Genomic DNA, 20,611 nt, shown 5'->3' on the forward strand with positions numbered 1-20,611 from the left:
TCCTAGTGTTGTTAACCAATGTTATATCTCAATAAAATGTATTCTAATGTTCAAAGCTATTTATGAGCTATTACTGAGTATATAATGACAGATGTGCTCCTCTGTATTGTTGAAGTAAGAGGACCAAAGATATCATTGTAGAGTAATATAGGTTAATCTTCTTAGAAACTGTATACACCTGAATTCTAGGCATTGCAGAATTCTAGATTATTGTGGTAACAAATGCAGTTTGTGTTTAGCTAAGAAAAAAGTATCAAGCACTGCATGTAGAGAAAAAATTATTTATATTGAAGTTAATTTCAAACATAGTATGTAGTATGAAATTCGCCACAGCCCTCCATACCACTTAAATCCCACCAGAGATGGTTGTGTGGGAATCATACAATCTTAAAACTGCTCTAATTTACCCCAAAAAGCCATAAACGTAGCCAAGGATTGGCATGATATAGGAGTGTCCCCACCACGTAGCCTTTCCTCCAATCATGCCCCTTTTCCCTACCCTTGCCACAGTGGTGCAAGAGCCCTAATGACCGCTCCGCACCATGAGATGATCGTCTCTTCAGTGGAATGATGCTCCCTGGACTGGTGAAGCTGATTTTAGAGTCCGATTGCACTGGCAGTGCAGTGCAGAGCAAAACAGACTCAGAGGCTATGTCTACACTGCACACTTGCTGCACACTGCGGCAAGGAAAGACTGGGGGGGGGGGGTGGAGGGGGGATGGAGACAGTGGGGAAAGGTTCTCCCTGCTGCCTCCCATCTGCGAAAGCCTTTCACTGCTGCTGAAGTCTTTCCCTGAAGCAGGAAAGGCTCCAGCTGCAGAAAACTGGCAGAGCCTTTCCCCCCTGTCAGAGTTTTTTCCTGCAGTGGGGAAAGGCTCCAGCAGCAGGGAGACAGCAGGACACTACGCTGCTAAAAATAGCAGTGTATATATGGGGGCACTGCTTGGGCAAGTGAAAAGCTGTGTACGACACAGACCCATAAGCTTCAGATGTCTCTTTACTCGCCTAAGCAGTGCCTCATCACCTACACTGCTATTTATACTGAACCTAGGTGGACTAGCCATGTATCTACTGTACACACCGCTATAACAAGTGCGCAGTGTAGGGAAGGGTAAACCCAGAGTATCTAGCCCAGCCAGTATATTGAAAAGTCAGCAATTTCCTTCTGTAGGAGAAAGGACCCGTGTTGGTTAAAAGGTGTCCTCCTTGGTTTTAAAACCACCCATGGATTTTCTCCAATTTCCTTTTACTCCATTCTCTGTTCTTCAGCTCCTCTATAGACAGTCTCAGACACTGGTTAATCAAAGAAACTGCTTCTTTGCAGTTCCTTCAGTCTGTAATTGCCATCCTGAATCTCTTTCTCTCATTTCTTCTCTCTCTCTCATTTCAATCTCAGCTGAACACATCTTTTCTCTTTTGTCCATCCCCCTACTATTTAACTCTGTAAACCATTTTGGAATATAGATTGTATGAAAGAGGCTATACAAAACTTTTGTCTTGGTCTATACATTATGACATTTGTTACTACCAGGAACTGTGGGGGGTTATTCTGTTGAATCATTTTGTAATTATTTTTGAGCTACTGGTTCATGAGTTTGTAAAAGGGAAAATGTTTTCTCTATTCTGAACATTCAAACTTTAGTTCTCAAGAACCACTCTAGAGCCTGTAGTTATATAAGACATAGGAAGTACCATATGGGAGCAGGCCAATGATCCTTCTAATCTGGTATCCACATTTGATTAATGCCAGATGTTTAAAAAACAACTATGCAATAAACTAACAATAAAATTGGTTTAAATGAAAGATCAGTTTCTCAATCCAAATGTATCTAAAATACTTTTTTTAATTTTGCTTAAATTCACAAATGATACAATACTGAAGTGTTTTTAAACATACTGTACAATCATGTTAGTTAAATGTTTTACATCAAGGCACAGCACACCATATTTTACAGATATGCCTTGACAGGCAGCAATTTAGTGTAATCCCCGAGATTTGGCAGTATTGCCCAGATACAATAGCATGGGTCAGATTTCACATATATGCTAGGAGATAAATAAATAATAGATGCTATCACATTTTATTTGAAATAGAATTGCATATAAAAAGAATATACAATAATTTAATTTGAATAATTAGATTGTTTTGTACTATACATAACAGAAGTGCTTTCATTTGTTTTTAACAAAACATTTTTATATATTAGAAGGATGCAAAAAATGAGTCTTCTGTTTGGCCTTCTTGATTTATGGAGAAGAGTTGCTTTCGTTAGAAACAAAAGGGAGTTACATTTCAGTTTCATGGCAATCTGAAAGAAAGAAATCCAAAATTATAAAAATATTGATACTGAAATATTACTTTTAGTATAACGCAAGAATATCCATTGATTGAAACTATTATTTGAACCAACCAGCTTTGTTTTACAAGGTGATCTAGCATTCATTACAACTGATTATTTAAACTTTTCACTTTCCTTTGAAAAAAAGAGACCTTACAATACATGTTCTACTTAAATGTATAACTGGATTTGTAACACATTTGGATTAACTATTACTGTTTCTTTCTAGGATCTAGACACCATAAATCTATTTTCCATCCAAACAAGAATTCTACGTAAGATATTAGCAATGGTAACATTACCAAGGGAAGTAAAGATTCTCCATTTATTGCAGGGTGTTTACCATATTCCAGGCGTCATTCAGATGTTTATATTTGAGCATTTCTTCTTCGCCTCCCAAAAGCTTTAGATCCCACATTGGTAGGTACAAAGTTGTTCTTGCCTACTCCTCCTGACCTGCTCAGGAAGTCTGCCAGACGATGGGTCACACAGGTTGCTGTGTTACATGCCCTTTTCTGTGCTGTTACACTGCTTTTCAAAATAAAAAACATATATTTTACATAGAGAGAATGTAAAGAATACTTTGTTTATATCAATAAGGTGTGGTTCTACCTGGAAAAGTACCTCTATAAAAATGGTATTGTGAAGTTCCATATTTATTGTGTTTCAAGGATTTATATATTGTTCACTCAGTTTATAAGTTAAAAAATACTTTTCTTTTTCTAGCTACCAGGTGCTACAGACTCAACTCAGGTTGTGAAAGTCAAACTGGGCTCTTTCTTTCTTGCACATCATCACCAATAGTTAAGGTTGCATAGACAAAATTATCTCCTCAATAATATTTGATAAACTCCATTCCCACCAGCAAATAATTGAAATTTAACAGACAACTGTTGATAATGCATAAGGAGTAAAAGAATTTAGCTAAGTCTCACCTGAGTTGGTTCTGTGGTGCTGATGGAGTATAGTAGCAAAAAACCTGTTTTAGGTACTCAGATCAGCAGCTATGTCCGAACACACAAAAGCAGTGAAATCCTGGCTCCACTGAAGTCAATGGGAGTTTTGTTATTGACTTCAATGAAGCAAGGATTTCATCCAGGAACTAAATCTATAGAGTAAGAAGTTGCCAGGGATTTTTTAGTAATTTTTCAGAGTTGAACTGCACATAGTCATTTTCCTTCTTCCATATATCTGATTGCACTATTTAAACAGCTTTCTTCTTTATTTAGGCCTTCACTGAACAAAACATTAAGCAATCCCACTGACTTCAATGGGACTACTCACTTGCTTAGAATTAAGCACATGCTTATGTGTATTGCTGGACTGGGGCCTTAGAGTACATACTTCTATAGTCTTTGTTCAAGCTAATCTTCTATTGAACTCAATGAGAATGTTTCCCGAGTTAGGACTATAGACAAATCCAGAGACAGTACCATAGAAAACATCCCTGGTAACATGACAATTGTTTTCTGAACAGTTCCCATATTATGAGATATATGCTGTACAGACAAAAAAAAAAGTTAGAGGCACAAAAGTAGCACTAAATCTGTTGTATTAAAGTAAAAGGGTTAACAGAAAACAAGATTTTAAATTACCCAGATATGAAAGCCCCCCCTTTTTCAGTCTTTTAATATACAAGTCTACCTCACAGGTTATTTCTAAAACTGATACATGTAAAAAAAAATCCAGTTATTCATGGTAATATATCACTGTAAAGAAGCTTCATGTAAATAATTTAAAGGAAAATGAAAAAGGAATATTAAAGTTCTTACCTGGATGAGTTCAATGAGAACAGTTTTAAACCTGGATTACATTTCTAGTGTTTTCACACTAGTTAATACATGCATTGCTTGATGCTTAGCCATTTCAAAAGTTCATACAAATTGTTTTACTAAGATTGTGTGTGTGACTGATTATGTATGCACACATACATATAGAAAGCATTAAAAGGGTCTAGGAGTTCTCCCAGTGTATATGAACATGGTCAAATTGTTCAGCTATTCTGGAATTAAATTATTATACAACTTTTGTATTGTTCTGCTCTTCTCTAGTTCTGAAAAGATTTCTAAAACTTTTCTGGCTTTGTCTATTCCAAACACAATTAATCAAAACAGACCTAATCCTCATAGAAAAATAGGTTTATTGAACAAGTGCATGAGCAGGCATGAAAGAAGAGTTTATCTGTACATGTAATAGCTAGAAATGAAAAGCTTTGTTTAGATTTTTTTTAAAATAAATGTCTAAGAAAATCAGTTGAAGTCTCAAGGCAGTGCTGTTCATTCTTTTTTAATTTATTTGGGGTTTTTTTTTCTAACTTGGTATGTGTGTTGTGTTCTTTATTGTCCTAACTTTAAGTCCATCTCAAACATTCTCTGTCGAAAACAGAATCAAAATAACATAGCAAAGTTAGCAATCAAGGTTAGATCCACATGCATCAAGTTAAAAAAAAAAAGGGAGAAGGGTGGAAATAAGCATGTCTAGTTGTTTCCCAGGGATTCCCCATAGTTTGCATAGCGTTCATTTTCCAGGTCATTCAGCACATTCCTTTTCTTGCCAGGAGTTCCAGCCCCGACGTCAGTACGAGGGTAAGTTTGCAATTTGTGCAATTCTTGAGACAGTTTGCCCAGCACACAAGTACTCAGACTGGCGCAGCGTTTGGAAATAGGTCTATCCAGGCTGCAGGGGGAAAAAAACATGCCAAAAAAGTAATATAAATCATGCACATTCATGCATTACATTCCTAGATAAATAAGTATAATTAGGAGACAAAAAGAAAAGGATAAAATCCCCTCACACTCATTTCATGCGGGGGGGGGGGGGCCACACTTGAAATCAGAGGGAGAACAGAGTTCCATCATGAACAAAATGAATATTGTTTACTTGATCAAGCAAACTGATTAGATTTTGGGATGCTGGTAGTCAAAGGAGAGCGGGGTTGTCTTCCAATGTACTAGACATGCTGTTCAGTCTCTCATTCATCAACATGCTTTGCAATAGGAATTCATTAAGGTTAATGCAAATGTACTTGCATGCCTTGGCTCTGAGGGAGAGGGTGGCGCTGCGTGCACTATTAGGATGCCCCGCTTCAGCCAGTGGCCTTCCATGCCTCACGACAGCATCATGCACTATCGCGACAGAGAATCCAGGAGCGATCGAACAGCCCTCAATATTACCACCGGGAAAACGTACCGCTTGCTGCCATATTTTAATACAACCCCCTCCTTGAAGTTCAACTCACCCTCCAATGTTTTTTTTTATTTATTTATTTTCTCTCGGTTGTAAAAAAAAGATAAAAGCAGGTTAACTATGTGGAAACCATCCACCTGATACTGACACTGGAAAACATCTCTGCAGTACCATCCCTTCCCAAGTATTGTACAAGGTCATCCGCAGTCCCAAGGGAGAGGAAAATCTTAGCCTGCCCGAGCGTCTGCTGAGGTGGCTCTTGCTGGGAAATCAAATGGACACACAGAGTGGTCCTGCTTCCCCAGCATCTGTGCATATCCCCGGGGCTGTAGCCCTTACCTATTCTCCTCAGTCGCTTGTTCCAGTTCTTCCGCGGTCATCTGAACAAATTCTTTCACCAACGCATTTAATAATCGCCGAGCTTCGTAATCACTGAGTGTCACTCGATCTGTTATAGACTCTAAGCCAGGTCTAGGTGGAGACAAGCGAGACAGCATGAATACAAGGATAACTGCTGCAGAGACTTTTGCCTCTGTGCACTTAGGCAGCTGAGTTCTTTTAGACACTTTTCAACACAGTTGAGCGTGTCTTTGTCACTAGTGTCCATATGTATACCAAACTGAAGACAAAGACTACTCGTTCCCTCACACACTAGGTAAGTAATCTATTGCATGTTAAAATATGAGCATTACAAAAAAATAGTATTAGGAGATCTAAGTTTTCTCCTTTACTTTGATCCACTTCCTATATGCAGCCATAACGAAAACTAAATGTCTCCATTCCGTTCAGATTCAGTGCTCCGAAACTCATGAGTTTCCACCGCTCTCTGCTTCTTACCTGAGTGGGGTTGCCTGGAAGCGATCCATCTGGCACATAACCAAGGCATAAACAGCAAGGAAAGATGAAATCTTCAGCATAACCATAATGTCCTCTCTACAACAAAGATTCAGATCAAACAATGGCCATTTTCCAACCTCCTCAATCTTATCAGATCTACTAAAGATGCAGTCTTTCTCTAGGCACACTTGGTAATAGGTTAGCAAAAAGAAAAGGAGTACTTGTGGCACCTTAGAGACTAACCAATTTATTTGAGCATGAGCTTTCGTGACACGAAAGTTCATGCTCAAATAAATTGGTTAGTCTCTAAGGTGCCACAAGTCCTCCTTTTCTTTTTGCGAATACAGACTAACACGGCTGTTACTCTGAAACTTGGTAATAGGTTGTTATTGTTAATTTGCTTTGGTCTCTTGCTTTAGTTTTCTCAAATAATTTTCAGAATTTTTGTATATGACCAAATTGTAATTTTTGGAGTATTTTCAGAGTTAGGATTACTATCAAGATGTAACTAAAATGGGATTTAAATTAATGTAGATCTGTCTATAAACTGATGGGAAACGTGTCTCTTCTCCTCTGTAGTTGAAGCACTACACATAATTTCATGCATTTAATGTGTCGGATCTGAACTGGACAAAATGGCACTTCAGGTACAGTAAATCTTATGAAAAAGCATGAAAGCTAAAGCTAGTGTTATTTTTAAAATATGAAATATGACCACTATTTTTATGTATTCTCATTTTTGCAGAATATTAATACATTTTAATCGTTTTAATGTTTAATTTAAAAATTAAAAATAATTCTGTTTGTGTAGAAATCAGTACATTATATTAAAGAGTGCTCACTTCCTGGTACAGTTTACATACTAGTCTTCCAACTCAAATACAAATTAGATAAAATTATAAAAACAGGTCCATTCAATTAATTTTAATTTTAAAAATCCCAAAATTATGACCAAAGATAAATAAATCCGATGAATTCAAGTCAAGACAGCAGAAAGATTTAAAAAATCATATCTTGAAGAATTCCTCTCTCTGACACACAGCTTTAATTAATATCTCTAGATTAACTTAACCTTTTCACTCATAAATTAGAACACCTATTACTACCTACAGCATATATTGCTAGATAACATACAATGAAGGTTGTCATTCTTTACACTTTTACCATTTTATAACAGATTTTGTGAAAAACTCAAAATGATTACAAAAGAAATCAAGCTATGCAGCCCAATAATGTAGAGATTAGGGTGTTTTTTCCATACAAAATATAATATACTACGCAGTATCGGTTGCTTTCAATTATTCTAAGGGGATTATGTATTCCTTCTTTTACCTTGGTATTTTTTATTTTTATTTTGTTTTATTTTATTTTGAGGAATCCAGTAACGTGTAATTTAGAAGACCATACGAAATCTAGCTAATTACAAATTATGCGTTCTCTGAATGCACAGAGAAAAATCAAAACAGAGAAAGGCAACACAAACTATAACTGGGCACCAGTTAAAGACCTTCCTGGGTACAGGTACAGCTTCAAGCACTGAAGTAAGCTCACCAACTCTAGATTTAAGAAAAGAAAAAGAAAAAGCAAGGAAGAGCATGCTTACCTTGAAATGCAAAGCTTCTTAAGAAACAGTAAAGGCTTCCTCAATATATGTTTCTAAATCGTGATGCTGTTCAATGCCTAAGTACCCCCCTTTTATATCTACCGCCAGGGTGAAAGTGTGTAGGCGTTTGACCGGCACTGGCCAGCCAATCATAAGATCTGTTGGCAAAATGTAGCCAATCCACAACCGGGCACGAAACCCACTGCTCTCCAATTACGTCATCTTCCAGTCACTGAGTATTCCATTCACAAAATTTGCTAGTCAGCTGGCTACATCTGATAGGTTTATTTGCACTGAGGTCACTTGACGAAAAAAAGACGGATCGCATCAGACGATTAATGACAAGTAAGGGAAATCGTCTCGAGTCATTAATAATGTACAGTCCGCCCCTTACCCTCACAAAAAGTACCATATCTTTTTAATGAAAAATTCAAAGGACAGGTTATTTACTTATTAGAAGCGACATCTACTGCAAAAAATACCGCATTGCAGACAGAAAAAAGGACCTTGACAACGGCGGATTATCATTATTTTTATAGTCTGCAAATGAGTGGCTATAGTAATGTAACTTCATACATGGGAAACTGTATTTAGCATTTTTACACATATTTTCTAATAGTACAGTTTTTTGTTTTGTAACAAATTAAAACATGAATGCAGAAGTTATTTCACTATTTTCCTGATGAATGGGAATTGCTATGTTACTAAATAAGTTTAATTATATCACGTTAAGAGTATAGTATCCGGAGCAAATAAATCTGTTATTCTCCACATATTAGAAAAGTTTTTCCTTTGGTACCTTGAAGCCCGATACTGCAAACCTTTACTCACTTGGGTAGTTCCCCTGACTTCAAAGGGACTAAATTTTGAGGTTCCAGCCTGTGGATTGCCAGGTTACGCATTTTCCCATAGTTCCTGGTATCTAGTGTCCATTTGCATTTGGCCAAGTATATGAGGAAAGGGGAAATTTAAAATAACTGAAAATAAATACCAAAACATTCATGGAAAGCCCCAAAGCCCATTGAAATTAATGTGAATCTTCACTCTGATTTCAATGTACTTTAGATCAGGCCTTTTGTCTATAATGAACAAAAATTACTCCCCTTCCTCTGTCAACCAAGAAGAGCAATTTCCATTTTTCCTCTCTTCTACAACTATCGACCATGCTGAAGTCTTTCCACATAGCATACCTCGCATTCTTTATTGTTAATGTAAACTAAATTCCGAGTTAAAGGTCAAGCATCTTGTAAAATAATTCTTTCTCTCTGGCTATTATATTCACTTTTCATAGGGTTTGAGAAACAAGAATAACATTAGTCTCCGGAGTCATCTGAAGATTAGCAAAAAGAAAAGGAGTACTTGTGGCACCTTAGAGACTAATAAATTTATTTGAGCATAAGCTTTCGTGAGCTACAACTCACTTCATCGGATGCATTAGCGCAACCTAGTGGGGTAGGCAGTTGTTTGGAAAGCAGGTCTGAAGAGAGATGCTGGTTAAGACGGAAGGGATTGGAGTCTACTTTTCTTCTTTACAGGGACTTCTATTCAGAGTCAGTACTTAAATTGTGACCATTTACTCGTCTCTGTTTCTCCTTTGAACAGCACGGATTTAAACTGGTCTTTGGTATGCATTCTTTGAAATCCGTTTACATCCACTGAATCGAACGCAATTCTTGTTCACAGTATGAATTTGAATTCCCGTGCAGGAAAAAAAAATAAAAATAACTGCACTGTCTTCTGTGACACACAATTATGACTCATAGTTTATTTAATATAATCCCAGGGGAAACTGCATACTGAACTACTATGTTACCAACGGTAGCACCTGATATTGAGAAATAATGTAAGAACCCATCTCTATTCCGCAGCAAATTGTCCGCAGAAAGTGTACGAACAGTGGGACAGGCTCGACCATCGTCTCTTAGAGGGGGGATTGCTAGCAGATGTTGTAGCCGGCGTGATTCAATCATTTCGTGCTACGAGCCCTGTCTTTATTGATTGCCATAAATACTATTATAGTGGCAGCTTCCTTTCTGCAGCCTGCTTGGAGCAGCTGGGAGTGTTTGGAGTTTGCCTCCCATCCGCGGCTCCCCCCCACCCCCTCGTCCAGAGTTGAAGTGGCCACGTTCCGGCAGCTGCCAAGCTGCTTCCCTTTCCTGGGCACTTTAGAGATACAAGAGCTACATCCGCAGTGGAGAAGCCTCTGCCCGAGCCAACCGGCTCAAGCTATAGGGTCAAATGAATCACTCTCAAAGGGTCTCTTAGTCACTGTCTAGAGGCGTGGTAGACGTGTCTCGAGTTTGCACACCTGCTCCATTACAGGATGGTTGGATTTACTGTATGTTTGTAAAGCTGTTTTGCACACACACATTGACACAAACACATCCAAAGGAAAAGATCGGACAGCAAGTAGTTTTTCCTGTGGAAAATATCAATAAGGTGTGTACTTTCTAGGTGGGTCTTTTCTTCGTGACAGAAAAGCTCTTTATAAAGGGCAGAAATAGGTTCTGCCAACAACAACAAATGGGGATAAACCACTTTCTGTTTGCATCACCATAATAAACATTGCATTTTCTTCTCACTTGAGTTAAGTTTCCATTGTGCTCTTGAGAATATTCCTGGGGGTAAGTATAATGCTTTTCTTTTACTCTGCTTTCCAAAGTGGGCGCGTGCGAAGCCATCCAAGTACCGGATTTCAAATACATTCTGTTAATAACACTGATTCATAGGAGAGGGAATAGAATTACTCCTTAACGAGAAACAGAGCATACCAGTCTGTAGCTCGTCGCGGACCCGGGGTTCAAGAGTAAACCCTAATGTTTTGCAAGCAGATTGTTCCCCTCTCATTCATCTGCTGAAGGGGAGCCTTTGCACAAGCCATGAGGTCCATTTGGCTGCCTTTCTGGCAGTGTGCGTTTGGCAGGGATCCGGGAGTTGATTCCTGTATAACGGTGATACGGGGAGTCTGGAGGGACAGTGAGAAGGGTGGTTACCGAGAAATCCCCCTCTGGGAGCGCTGGAGAGGGAGAAAAGAATTGCATCAGGCTGATTGCTTCTCTGTGCTTTAAAGCAGAAAAAGCCTTTTTATTGCACCCCGGAGACTTACACTGAAAACCTTTTCAGCCTTTCATAAGCATTTCAGTTTGTTTGTAGAGATGATACTCTGCAGACATATAATATGAACTGATCACCCATGGACATAATTACTAAGGTAGAAGCCAAACTATTTCTCTCCTAACCCAGGCAGCTTTGGACCCTGCGAAATTCCGAAGAAGACCCACTGCCTCTGACATCAAGCAGATGGAAGGGAAAAACCTACAGAAGGGTTGCTGAGTCCTGCTTCTACACAAAGCCATCATACCATGTGACCACAATAATAAAGCTTGCAAGAATGATCTCAAAAACTGAAAGAGACTATTCCTGTACGGAAATATTATCCAATACATATTCGATATACACCCATATATAATCATGATTTCTCCATTTACTTAAAAGAATCATATATAGATATATTAATTCTTATTTCATTGTTTCTCATTGTTGGAAACTACAGTCTACATGTGCTTGAACATCAGATGTGTGACTTTTTTATTTTAGGTTTAATTGATATTTGATAATGAAACTTTACATTAACACTCTACTGCAACCTTCCATTTCTGAAAAACTGGTGAAATTACATAATCATTTTACAGAATATGGCTAACAACACTTTAAAATGGGTAATTCGGTTCCCAAATCCTCATTTAAGAGATTAAAATTGTAATTCATGAGGGGAGCAGCTGCGCGGAGCGCTTTTAAAAATCAGGCCACTCATTTAGCTGCCTAAATTTGGATTTACGAGCCTAACTTTCTATAATTTGACCTATACACAAAATATGATTACAGGGATTGCTCCTGTTGTAGTAAAAATATTTATGTCCCTATTGATAGAGTTTGAAGCAACAAGATGAATGCAAAATATATGCTGGTTTTGTTCATGTTATATTTAGTTCTAAAGCATAAATATACTTGATCATAGTGAAAACATGTTAAAAGATGCGCACAATTCACTGGCTACCTAAAAAAGGCATTGCTGATTTTTTTTTCTATCATTTTTGGTTTTCCATTACAAACTTCTTCGGTTCACTTTAGTAATAATGGTTGCGTAATACATCCATTTATAAGCCGCACACCTTGGATGATTGTAAATCAGCCTCAGGTTTCCTCAGATGACCAGGAATTCATGTCTTTCTAAACTCTCTAAAATTTTCCCTGGGTTCAGGATTTAATGACAGTTACAGGTCAGAGGGGGCTTCGATGGTTTATTTTATTTTCAGGCTTCCGACTTCAAGTGCAGTACGCAGTAAATGGCTTTATATAAATGCACAACTATGCTGTAGATGTTGTTATTTAACTGTAAATTACCTTGGGTTTATAATTTCCCCAAGATATCTCCATATTTATATATAGAATTTCGACTTTTCAGTTTTTGATGAAAGTGTCCAAATATATTTAAGTTTTATTCCTCTTCTTACACGAGGTATACTAACATTTTACCACACCTGTACGTGCAATCTTACATGCGCACCGAATTAATGTCATGTAAGAAAACTAATCTAAAAGAATTATCATAATTTCAAGGGATACAGAAATTAGTGGACTGCAGACTACCACTTGGACTATTTCAAAGCTTTGCTAAGGATTTTCAGGGCTGCCACAGGGATGAAATTCTTGCGTTTTTTTACAAGAAGGTTCACCATCCTCCCGGGAACTGTTGACCCTGCGTTTATATGGATTTCATCTACAGAAACAAGGAACAACTTATCTGCAATTGAAATAATTTTCTAAAAGAAAATGTAGGACACTCACCAAACTCATCTGAATTTATGCCAGCACAATGATAGCACAGATCACTTTGCTAAAAGCCATAACGAATTTAAAGATCAATCTGCAGAAATGAGAGTATCTTAACCTGAAATGCAGAATTGTGACTTGCATTTCAGTAGACTCCCTTGGGAACAGTTTTTGAAGTTTTTATTTATTTTTTATTATTATGCTTTTTCCTTCTACCAGATTAATGGAAGTTTGATTTTAAATAACCCATTCAGAATGCTTATTTTCACCAAGGCAATTTCTAACACTATTGGAAGACTGAATTAATGTGTTTTGCCTCTTTGGTATCCTTATTTCTGGAAATTAGAAATAATTGTCTTTGAAGCAGAGACAGGATGAGGTAATCTCTTTCATTGGACCAACTTCTTGTCTTTAAAGCAGTCTGTCATTATGTACAGTTAATTCTTTGCTTCACAGTCATTACTTTAGTCTTTTCAACATGGCCTGTACAGTTATTCACATTACAATAACATATATTTGCTTAAAGAAATCCAGCTTTCCACATCCACATTAATATTTTCTCTCAAACATATAGATAGAGCTGGGTTCATTGTAGCATAATTAAAAAGCTACATTCTGATTGTTTTTGTTAGAGATGCAAATCTAGAAAGCAATTTTCTCTTCAATGAACAGATTTTCTATTTAATTCATTTATTTATGTTCATAGGGAGAAGCCTAGGTTTCTCATTAACAGGACTTGCCCTGTCTAGACTCGGGGCAAAGTCCTGTTTAAAATTGTTAATGTTAAAAAGTTTTAGCTGACACTTTTTAAAACTTAACCATTTTCCCTACTCTAGACATTCCCATTGTGTCTTCTGATCCTGGTTAGCCCTGCTAAACACCACCAGCTGAAATGATGTTAAACAAAATAATAATGTTTACACTGTGTGTTTAGTATGATGTTAGTTAACGTGTTCTAACACAAAGTAATTTTCCAACATAGAAAAGCATATAAACTGCACAAAGGAGTTGCACATGAAGGAAACACAGGGAGAACAGTCACTCTCCACAGTGGCTCCACAGAGAACACCACAGACACACACAATAGGCATGCGCTGAGATGGTGCCATAGCTCCACATTTATCATACAGATCCAGTGACCTGTGAGGAATTGAATTCATGCCTCACCCTCTCCATGCACAGAATGCAGGGGTGCACAGAGTCTAACTGAGCCTTTTGCAGGTAGAATAAATTACATCATATGAGTGTGTCTATAGAATTAAACAGTCCCTTTCTATAAAGGGAAGCCTACAGAACATAGGAATTGCTATACTGGATCAGAACCATGGTCCATCTAGTCCAGTATCCCGCCTCCAACAGTGGCCAGCACCAGATGCTTCAGGAAAAGTGCAAAAAACCTTACAGAAGGTAGATGTGGGATAAGTAGCCTTCCAAGTAGGTCTCATCCTAATACCCAATGGACATTGGCTTAAACTCTGAAAATGAGGTATTATATATTTCCCATTTTTTTTGTTAGCATTAACTATAATTCTGTACGTTCTTAACCATATAAATGTCAAATCTCTTTTTAAGTACTGCTTGTCCAGTCCAGTTGAAGGGCCAGATTCAGAACAGGTGTAAGTGGGCATCAAGTCTGTAAAAGTAAATAGAGTTTCACCTACTTACAACCAGATCTCAATTTGGCCATTAAATGAGCATCTGCCCTGCAAAATTTCTTAAAGTTTCCTGAGCTACATAATCACTAAGGTTGACCACAGTGTAGAAGTATTTTCTTTCTAACTGCCATGGAAAGCTGAATCATGCATTCTTTAGCCACTGCTTGCTCAAGAGCTCAATCTGTGAGTCCAACAAGTCCACTAACCCGTTGGTCTCTTGAGAATGCATAAATGAGTCAATGAGCATGTGAGCAGGTTGGATTTTTCCCAGATGTTTACATTTTTTTTCTAGGCCAATATATTAACACTGTTGAGAATTATATTTTTAAAATATATGCTACATTCTGCCTTGTTCTTGAAATGGTGGAGAAAACGATAAGCATAAGAAGAATGAAGATTTTTCTACCTGATTGAGAGAGAATGCACTTTTATGTGTAGTTAACTCATACAAATTTATAGAACTTTATAAAATTAACACAGATACTACAGGGATAAGGGGAGTGGCCACATAGGTTAGACAGATTAATTAGATACATTTGGAGTGTGGCCTCCCTATCTAATCTATAATAGTCTTCCTAGCTGTTTCTGTCACCCAGAGAAAGGAAGCAAAGGGGTACACAGGGCTTGCAAACCTCCTCCCCCTGGGGAAAAAATACAGAGATAGAGATCAGGAAGAAAAGGGAGGTTCGCATAGGGCTTTCCATTGATAAAAGGGGACTTTACCCATCACAATGACTAACAGGGCAGGTCTGGTGACTAACAGCACTGACGTAACTCAAATGGGTTATATAGTTGTGGCAAGAGGATGGTATAATGGGCAATGAATGTTTGGTACTGTTTTTTTATGACAAACTATGAACTTTCTATGGCTTGTATGTCTCAGAAGACCATGACATCATGAACTGAAATTGGGTCCGTATTTGTTTATAGTCATCAGGTAATTGGTTCATCTCTCCCTTAATACAACTCCTTCACTCCAAAGAAAATACATCTGCAGATTATCGAATGGTAATCTAAATTTAAGAAATAAGGTGTGTATATGTTTATATGTGTATGAGTCACATTAAGATATGATCGTGCTTTGGATGTATTGTTAGGCTTAAGGCTGAAGGCAAAGTGCTGGAAATACACAGTAAGTGATTATATTCCAGGAGGACACACACCATCGGGTGTTGTAATGTGGTGATCAGATAGCTCTTCGTAAATATTACAAAACAAATTATAAGGCTGAATATCTTTTATTCTTCAAACCTAAATAAAAATGATTCTGATATTAAAACAATGTAAATGAATGGCACGCTGTTTTTAAAAACAAAAACAAGTACTCTTGTCTAGCATATTATCATCACCATACATTTTTTAAACTGAATGTTTTTAAAATATAACTTTCTTTTCACTGGCTTGCATTTTTTCACAATGGAAAGAAGCTAGCCAGTTTCACTTCAATTTCCCATGCAAACACAAAGCTACAATAAGCTGGTTGCAAGCATTAGAGTAATTTTTTTGTGGGTTTTTTTTTTGTTTTGTTTAAAAGACTGTTTACATTGGATTATTTTTAACTTAATGGAAACATTTCCTTTGGTCTTGGGTTTTGTAAAAGCTTGTTTTTATAAAATCTAAATTTGAGAACAAATTTAACTTAACACATTCTTTTAAGAAATATAAAAATTTTAAAAGTAGGGGGTCAGATTCTAGTCTGCACTGAGATCTGGTTAGCACAGGAGACAGGGACAAACTGTCAGGGAGGCATTTATGGTTCCCTGATTCTCAGCCCTCCACAGTTCCAGTCCCATCCCTACTGTTGGTTTGAGCAAGCCCTAGGCCCTAACTCATGTCAGCTGGCAATGGGCCCCATCAGGATCTCCTGTCAGCTGTAAATTACCAAATCCATGGCATGCCCTCCTCTGTCCCAAGCCATACCTCTGAGATAGAGAGGGAGAGTGACATAGGAGGTGGTTATACTGGCCCTATACCAGCTGAGGGCTCACCCAACAAGGCGAATGCTCAGCTCACCAAATATGGCTAGTATATGGCCCCTTTACACCTCTGGAGCAGCATAAAGGGGACAGATTGATGAGAGAAAATCTGGTCCAGAAACTTTACCTTAATTTAAATTCAGTAGATATCTTTAATTTTACACATTCTGCATTTGAGATAGGGGGTGAATATCCTTCTCCATTTCTATTTGAAAAGTTAGATCAGAATGGACAATTAATCTTGTTATGCATATGCATGCACGCACACACACACAGAGGACTTGATTGCTTGCACGAGTGAGAGTCACATGATTGTGCCCTATACACTAATGGAATGTCAGCAAAAGTCAGGTGGAGAAACTACAGACTAGGTCTTCAGTTTCAGCCAAGGTATGCTCAGCTGAAGAAGGAAGAGGCTACACAACCTTTCTGCCTTCCCACTCCCAGCAATCAGCAGGAGCTGATTTGGTACTGATAGCCCAATAGGAGCCATTCAATTGACCCAGGATCACAAGAGCACAAGATGCTCAGACCACACCCACTTACATCCTTACCTGCTCTGATATGCCCTCTACACTGGGTGGACTGGGAGCAGTTAGCCAGCCCCAGTTGGCTTTTTAAGACTGCTTTTCATCTCAATTGTGTTGCCAGAGTGTTGCAAAAGAGACAATGCAGGGCTAAAAACCTAGTCTAGTCTTTTCCATCAAGCTTCCATAGAAGATCTCTTTCCTTGTACAGTATTTCTGATAAAGAGTAAGTCAAGGTGAGGGCTACACATCTGGAACAAAAGTATTAGTAAGTATTGTACTCATTTGACTGGAGTGTTGGAAACTCTCATGATTTAATTGCAACTCTTGTGATATTTGCTGTTTTACTTAACCCCCCTCTGGTGGAAACAAGTGACTCCTTGAAAATCTCATTTTTTAAAGTAAATTTCTAACTCTCATGGTTGAAGAGGAAAGCTTCAAAATGTAATCCAAGTGTACCCTGAAGGCTCAAAAGCAAACAAAAAGATCCCAAAATTGAGTATTTTAAAAAAATCTCAATTAATTTTTAAGCCAATCTCATAATTTTGGGGGCCTGATGCATGATTTTTTAACATTTAGGGTTGGCAATACTGTGGCTGAGAAAGTGCAAATTTTCAGCTTCTGAATAACAAGCTGGCAAGAGAAAGTATGAGATACTACTTTTTCCTGTTTAACATATCTACAAAGTACCATAGCTCTTGCAGGTTTAGCTAGCCAGAGACTGTAATTTAGAAACTGGTAATTATTGTGTTTTTATGGGTGTGTTAAGAAAGTGTTATTTAACTCCCATAGATAAAATCTTGTGTTTGCCAACAGATTTATTAAATGAGTTTCTCATATTTCATTTTGCTGAGTAATTAGCATGTGTATCTCATGCACAGTTTCTACAGATCTCTCTCTTTCAAAGGAAAAGGAATGAGGAAAATTTTTTCTAACATTATTTTTCTAGGATATAAAAATGTTTTCTTGTAGAGTATGCTATTTATAAATTATGGTATGAATGGACTAGACAAGAGCACTAGTATATATCATTCGGGAAACAATCCTGGAGTTTCAGGGAGAAAACTCTAACCTGTTATAACTTTTCCAACTTATTTGTGTGGTGAGAAGTGTGAAATCACCAAATATTGTAGAGAAAATTCAGGAAAGTACTTGTGAGCACTGGCACTATATACTTAATGTTTATTTTTGTCCACCCAAAGATTCAAGTTAATAAAAGAAATTCCATCTCTGTGCATGGAGGTTCAGTACAAACTACTCTGGAATTTCCATGTAGGGAAATGGCCTGAATTCAATTTTGGGATAGCTGCAGAAGATACTTAAGCAATGAAAGACAAGGCAGTTTGTAGTTTTCACATGAGTTAGTAAGACAAAGTAACAGCCGTGTTAGTCTGTATTCGCAAAAAGAAAAGGAGTACTTGTGGCACCTTAGAGACTAACCAACTTATTTGAGCATAAGCTTTCGTGAGCTACAGCTCACTTCATCGGATGCATACTGTGGAAACGCTTCCTCAGCTCTCGTCCCCTAACGCCCCTACTCTACTTGCGCTATATTGATGACATCTACATCATCTGGACCCATGGAAAAGAAGCCCTTGAGGAATTCCACCATGATTTCAACAATTCCCATCCCACCATCAACCTCAGCCTGGTCCAGTCCACACAAGAGATCCACTTCCTGGACACTACAGTGCTCATAAACGATAGTCACATAAACACCACCCTATACCGGAAACCTACTGACCGCTATTCCTACCGACATGCCTCCAGCTTTCACCCTGACCACACCACACGATCCATCGTCTACAGCCAAGCTCTGCGATACAACCGCATTTGCTCCAACCCCTCAGACAGAGACAAACACCTACAAGATCTCTGTCAAGCATTCTTACAACTACAATCCCCACCTGCGGAAGTGAAGAAACAGATTGATAGAGCCAGAAGAGTTCCCAGAAGTCACCTACTACAGGACAGGCCTAACAAAGAAAATAACAGAACGCCACTAGCCGTCACCTTCAGCCCCCAACTAAAACCCCTCCAACGCATTATTAAGGATCTACAACCTATCCTGAAGGATGACCCAACACTCTCACAAATCTTGGGAGACAGGCCAGTCCTTGCCTACAGGCAGCCCCCCAACCTGAAGCAAAAACTCACCAGCAACCACATACCACACAACAGAACCACTAACCCAGGAACCTATCCTTGCAACAAAGCCTGTTGCCAACTGTGCCCACATATCTATTCAGGGGACACCATCACAGGGCCTAATAACATCAGCCACACTATCAGAGGCTCGTTCACCTGCACATCCACCAATGTGATATATGCCATCATGTGCCAGCAATGCCCCTCTGCCATGTACATTGGTCAAACTGGACAGTCTCTACGTAAAAGAATAAATGGACACAAATCAGATGTCAAGAATTATAACATTCATAAACCAGTCGGAGAACACTTCAATCTCTCTGGTCACACGATTACAGACATGAAAGTTGCTATATTACAACAAAAAAACTTCAAATCCAGACTCCAGCAAGAAACTGTTGAATTGGAATTCATTTGCAAATTGGATACAATTAACTTAGGCTTGAATAGAGACTGGGAGTGGCTAAGTCATTATGCAAGGTAACCTATTTCCCCTTGTTTTTTCCTACCCCCTTCCCCCAACGTTCTTGTTAAACCCTGGATTTGTGCTGGAAATGGCCCACCTTGATTATCATACACATTGTAAGGAGAGTGATCACTTTAGATAAGCTATTACCAGCAGGAGAGTGGGGTGGGAGGAGGTATTTGTTCATGCTTTGTGTGTATATAAAAAGATCTTCTACACTTTCCACAGTATGAATCCGATGAAGTGAGCTGTAGCTCACGAAAGCTTATGCTCAAATAAATTGGTTAGTCTCTAAGGTGCCACAAGTACTTCTTTTCTTTTTAAGACAAAGTAAAGACTATGGGAGATCCTAGGGTTTACCTTGTCCTGCTAACTCATATGAAAACGACAAACTAACTTGTTTTCAACAGGATTTTTGTTCATGTTAATTAACTCAAAACAACTAACTAGAGTTATGAACGTATCTCTTTTCCCTAGTGAAAACAAGATCTATGGGTATAGTTCTTTACCATATTTTTATTTCAGTTTGTGGAATTTTGATTTCATATTTACTTCTTGCCTCCACTTTAATACTTGCCTCTTCCTGCTACCCTACGAAAATGAATTTAAAATAACCCTTCTGCATATTGCAAATAGTTTGGCTGATAAAAAGTGGAAAATATGTGAAATCCCTGGAAAGCTCTGCCAGCTGAATTCAGTGTTATTGAGTAGCACAAGCAGCGTTGTTGACTTTTTTGAAAATGTAACGCAATTAAGACTGGAGTCTTTGCAGACAGCCTAGAGCTACAATAAGGTAAGGGTTTCTGGAATACACGGTGAGTAATTTCTTTGATCCTTTACTACCCTAGTAAATCATTTATTGGAAGGAGTCACCTAGGCCTTAAAACAGCATACTGGTTATGCTCTTCAAATTTGTACATATGCTCTACTGATTATAAATTTCCGAGATGATCATATGGCCATATCATATCACTGTATGATTACTTACTGAAAAAAGATTACATCTTTTTAATACCTTTCTCACCTTCTATCCTGCAAAAG

At 38.0% G+C, this 20,611-nt stretch overlaps 1 protein-coding gene across 1 annotated transcript; it reads right to left on the reverse strand.

Annotated features, from left to right (window-relative positions):
- Positions 1-2,893: 2,893 nt before the first annotated feature.
- LOC140912660 (calcitonin) lies at positions 2,894-8,066 on the reverse strand. Its single transcript, XM_073347441.2, has 4 exons — positions 7,966-8,066; positions 6,363-6,458; positions 5,865-5,996; positions 2,894-5,015 (listed from the first exon to the last, which is right to left on the reverse strand). Exons 2-4 carry the CDS (start codon positions 6,446-6,448, stop codon positions 4,817-4,819), a joined length of 417 nt encoding a protein of 138 aa, XP_073203542.1. The 5' UTR covers positions 6,449-6,458; positions 7,966-8,066; the 3' UTR covers positions 2,894-4,816.
- Between the last annotated feature and the right edge of the window lie 12,545 nt (positions 8,067-20,611).

The sequence above is a fragment of the Lepidochelys kempii genome, chromosome 6 (assembly GCF_965140285.1).
Source record: "Lepidochelys kempii isolate rLepKem1 chromosome 6, rLepKem1.hap1, whole genome shotgun sequence".
NCBI lineage: Eukaryota > Metazoa > Chordata > Testudines > Cheloniidae > Lepidochelys > Lepidochelys kempii.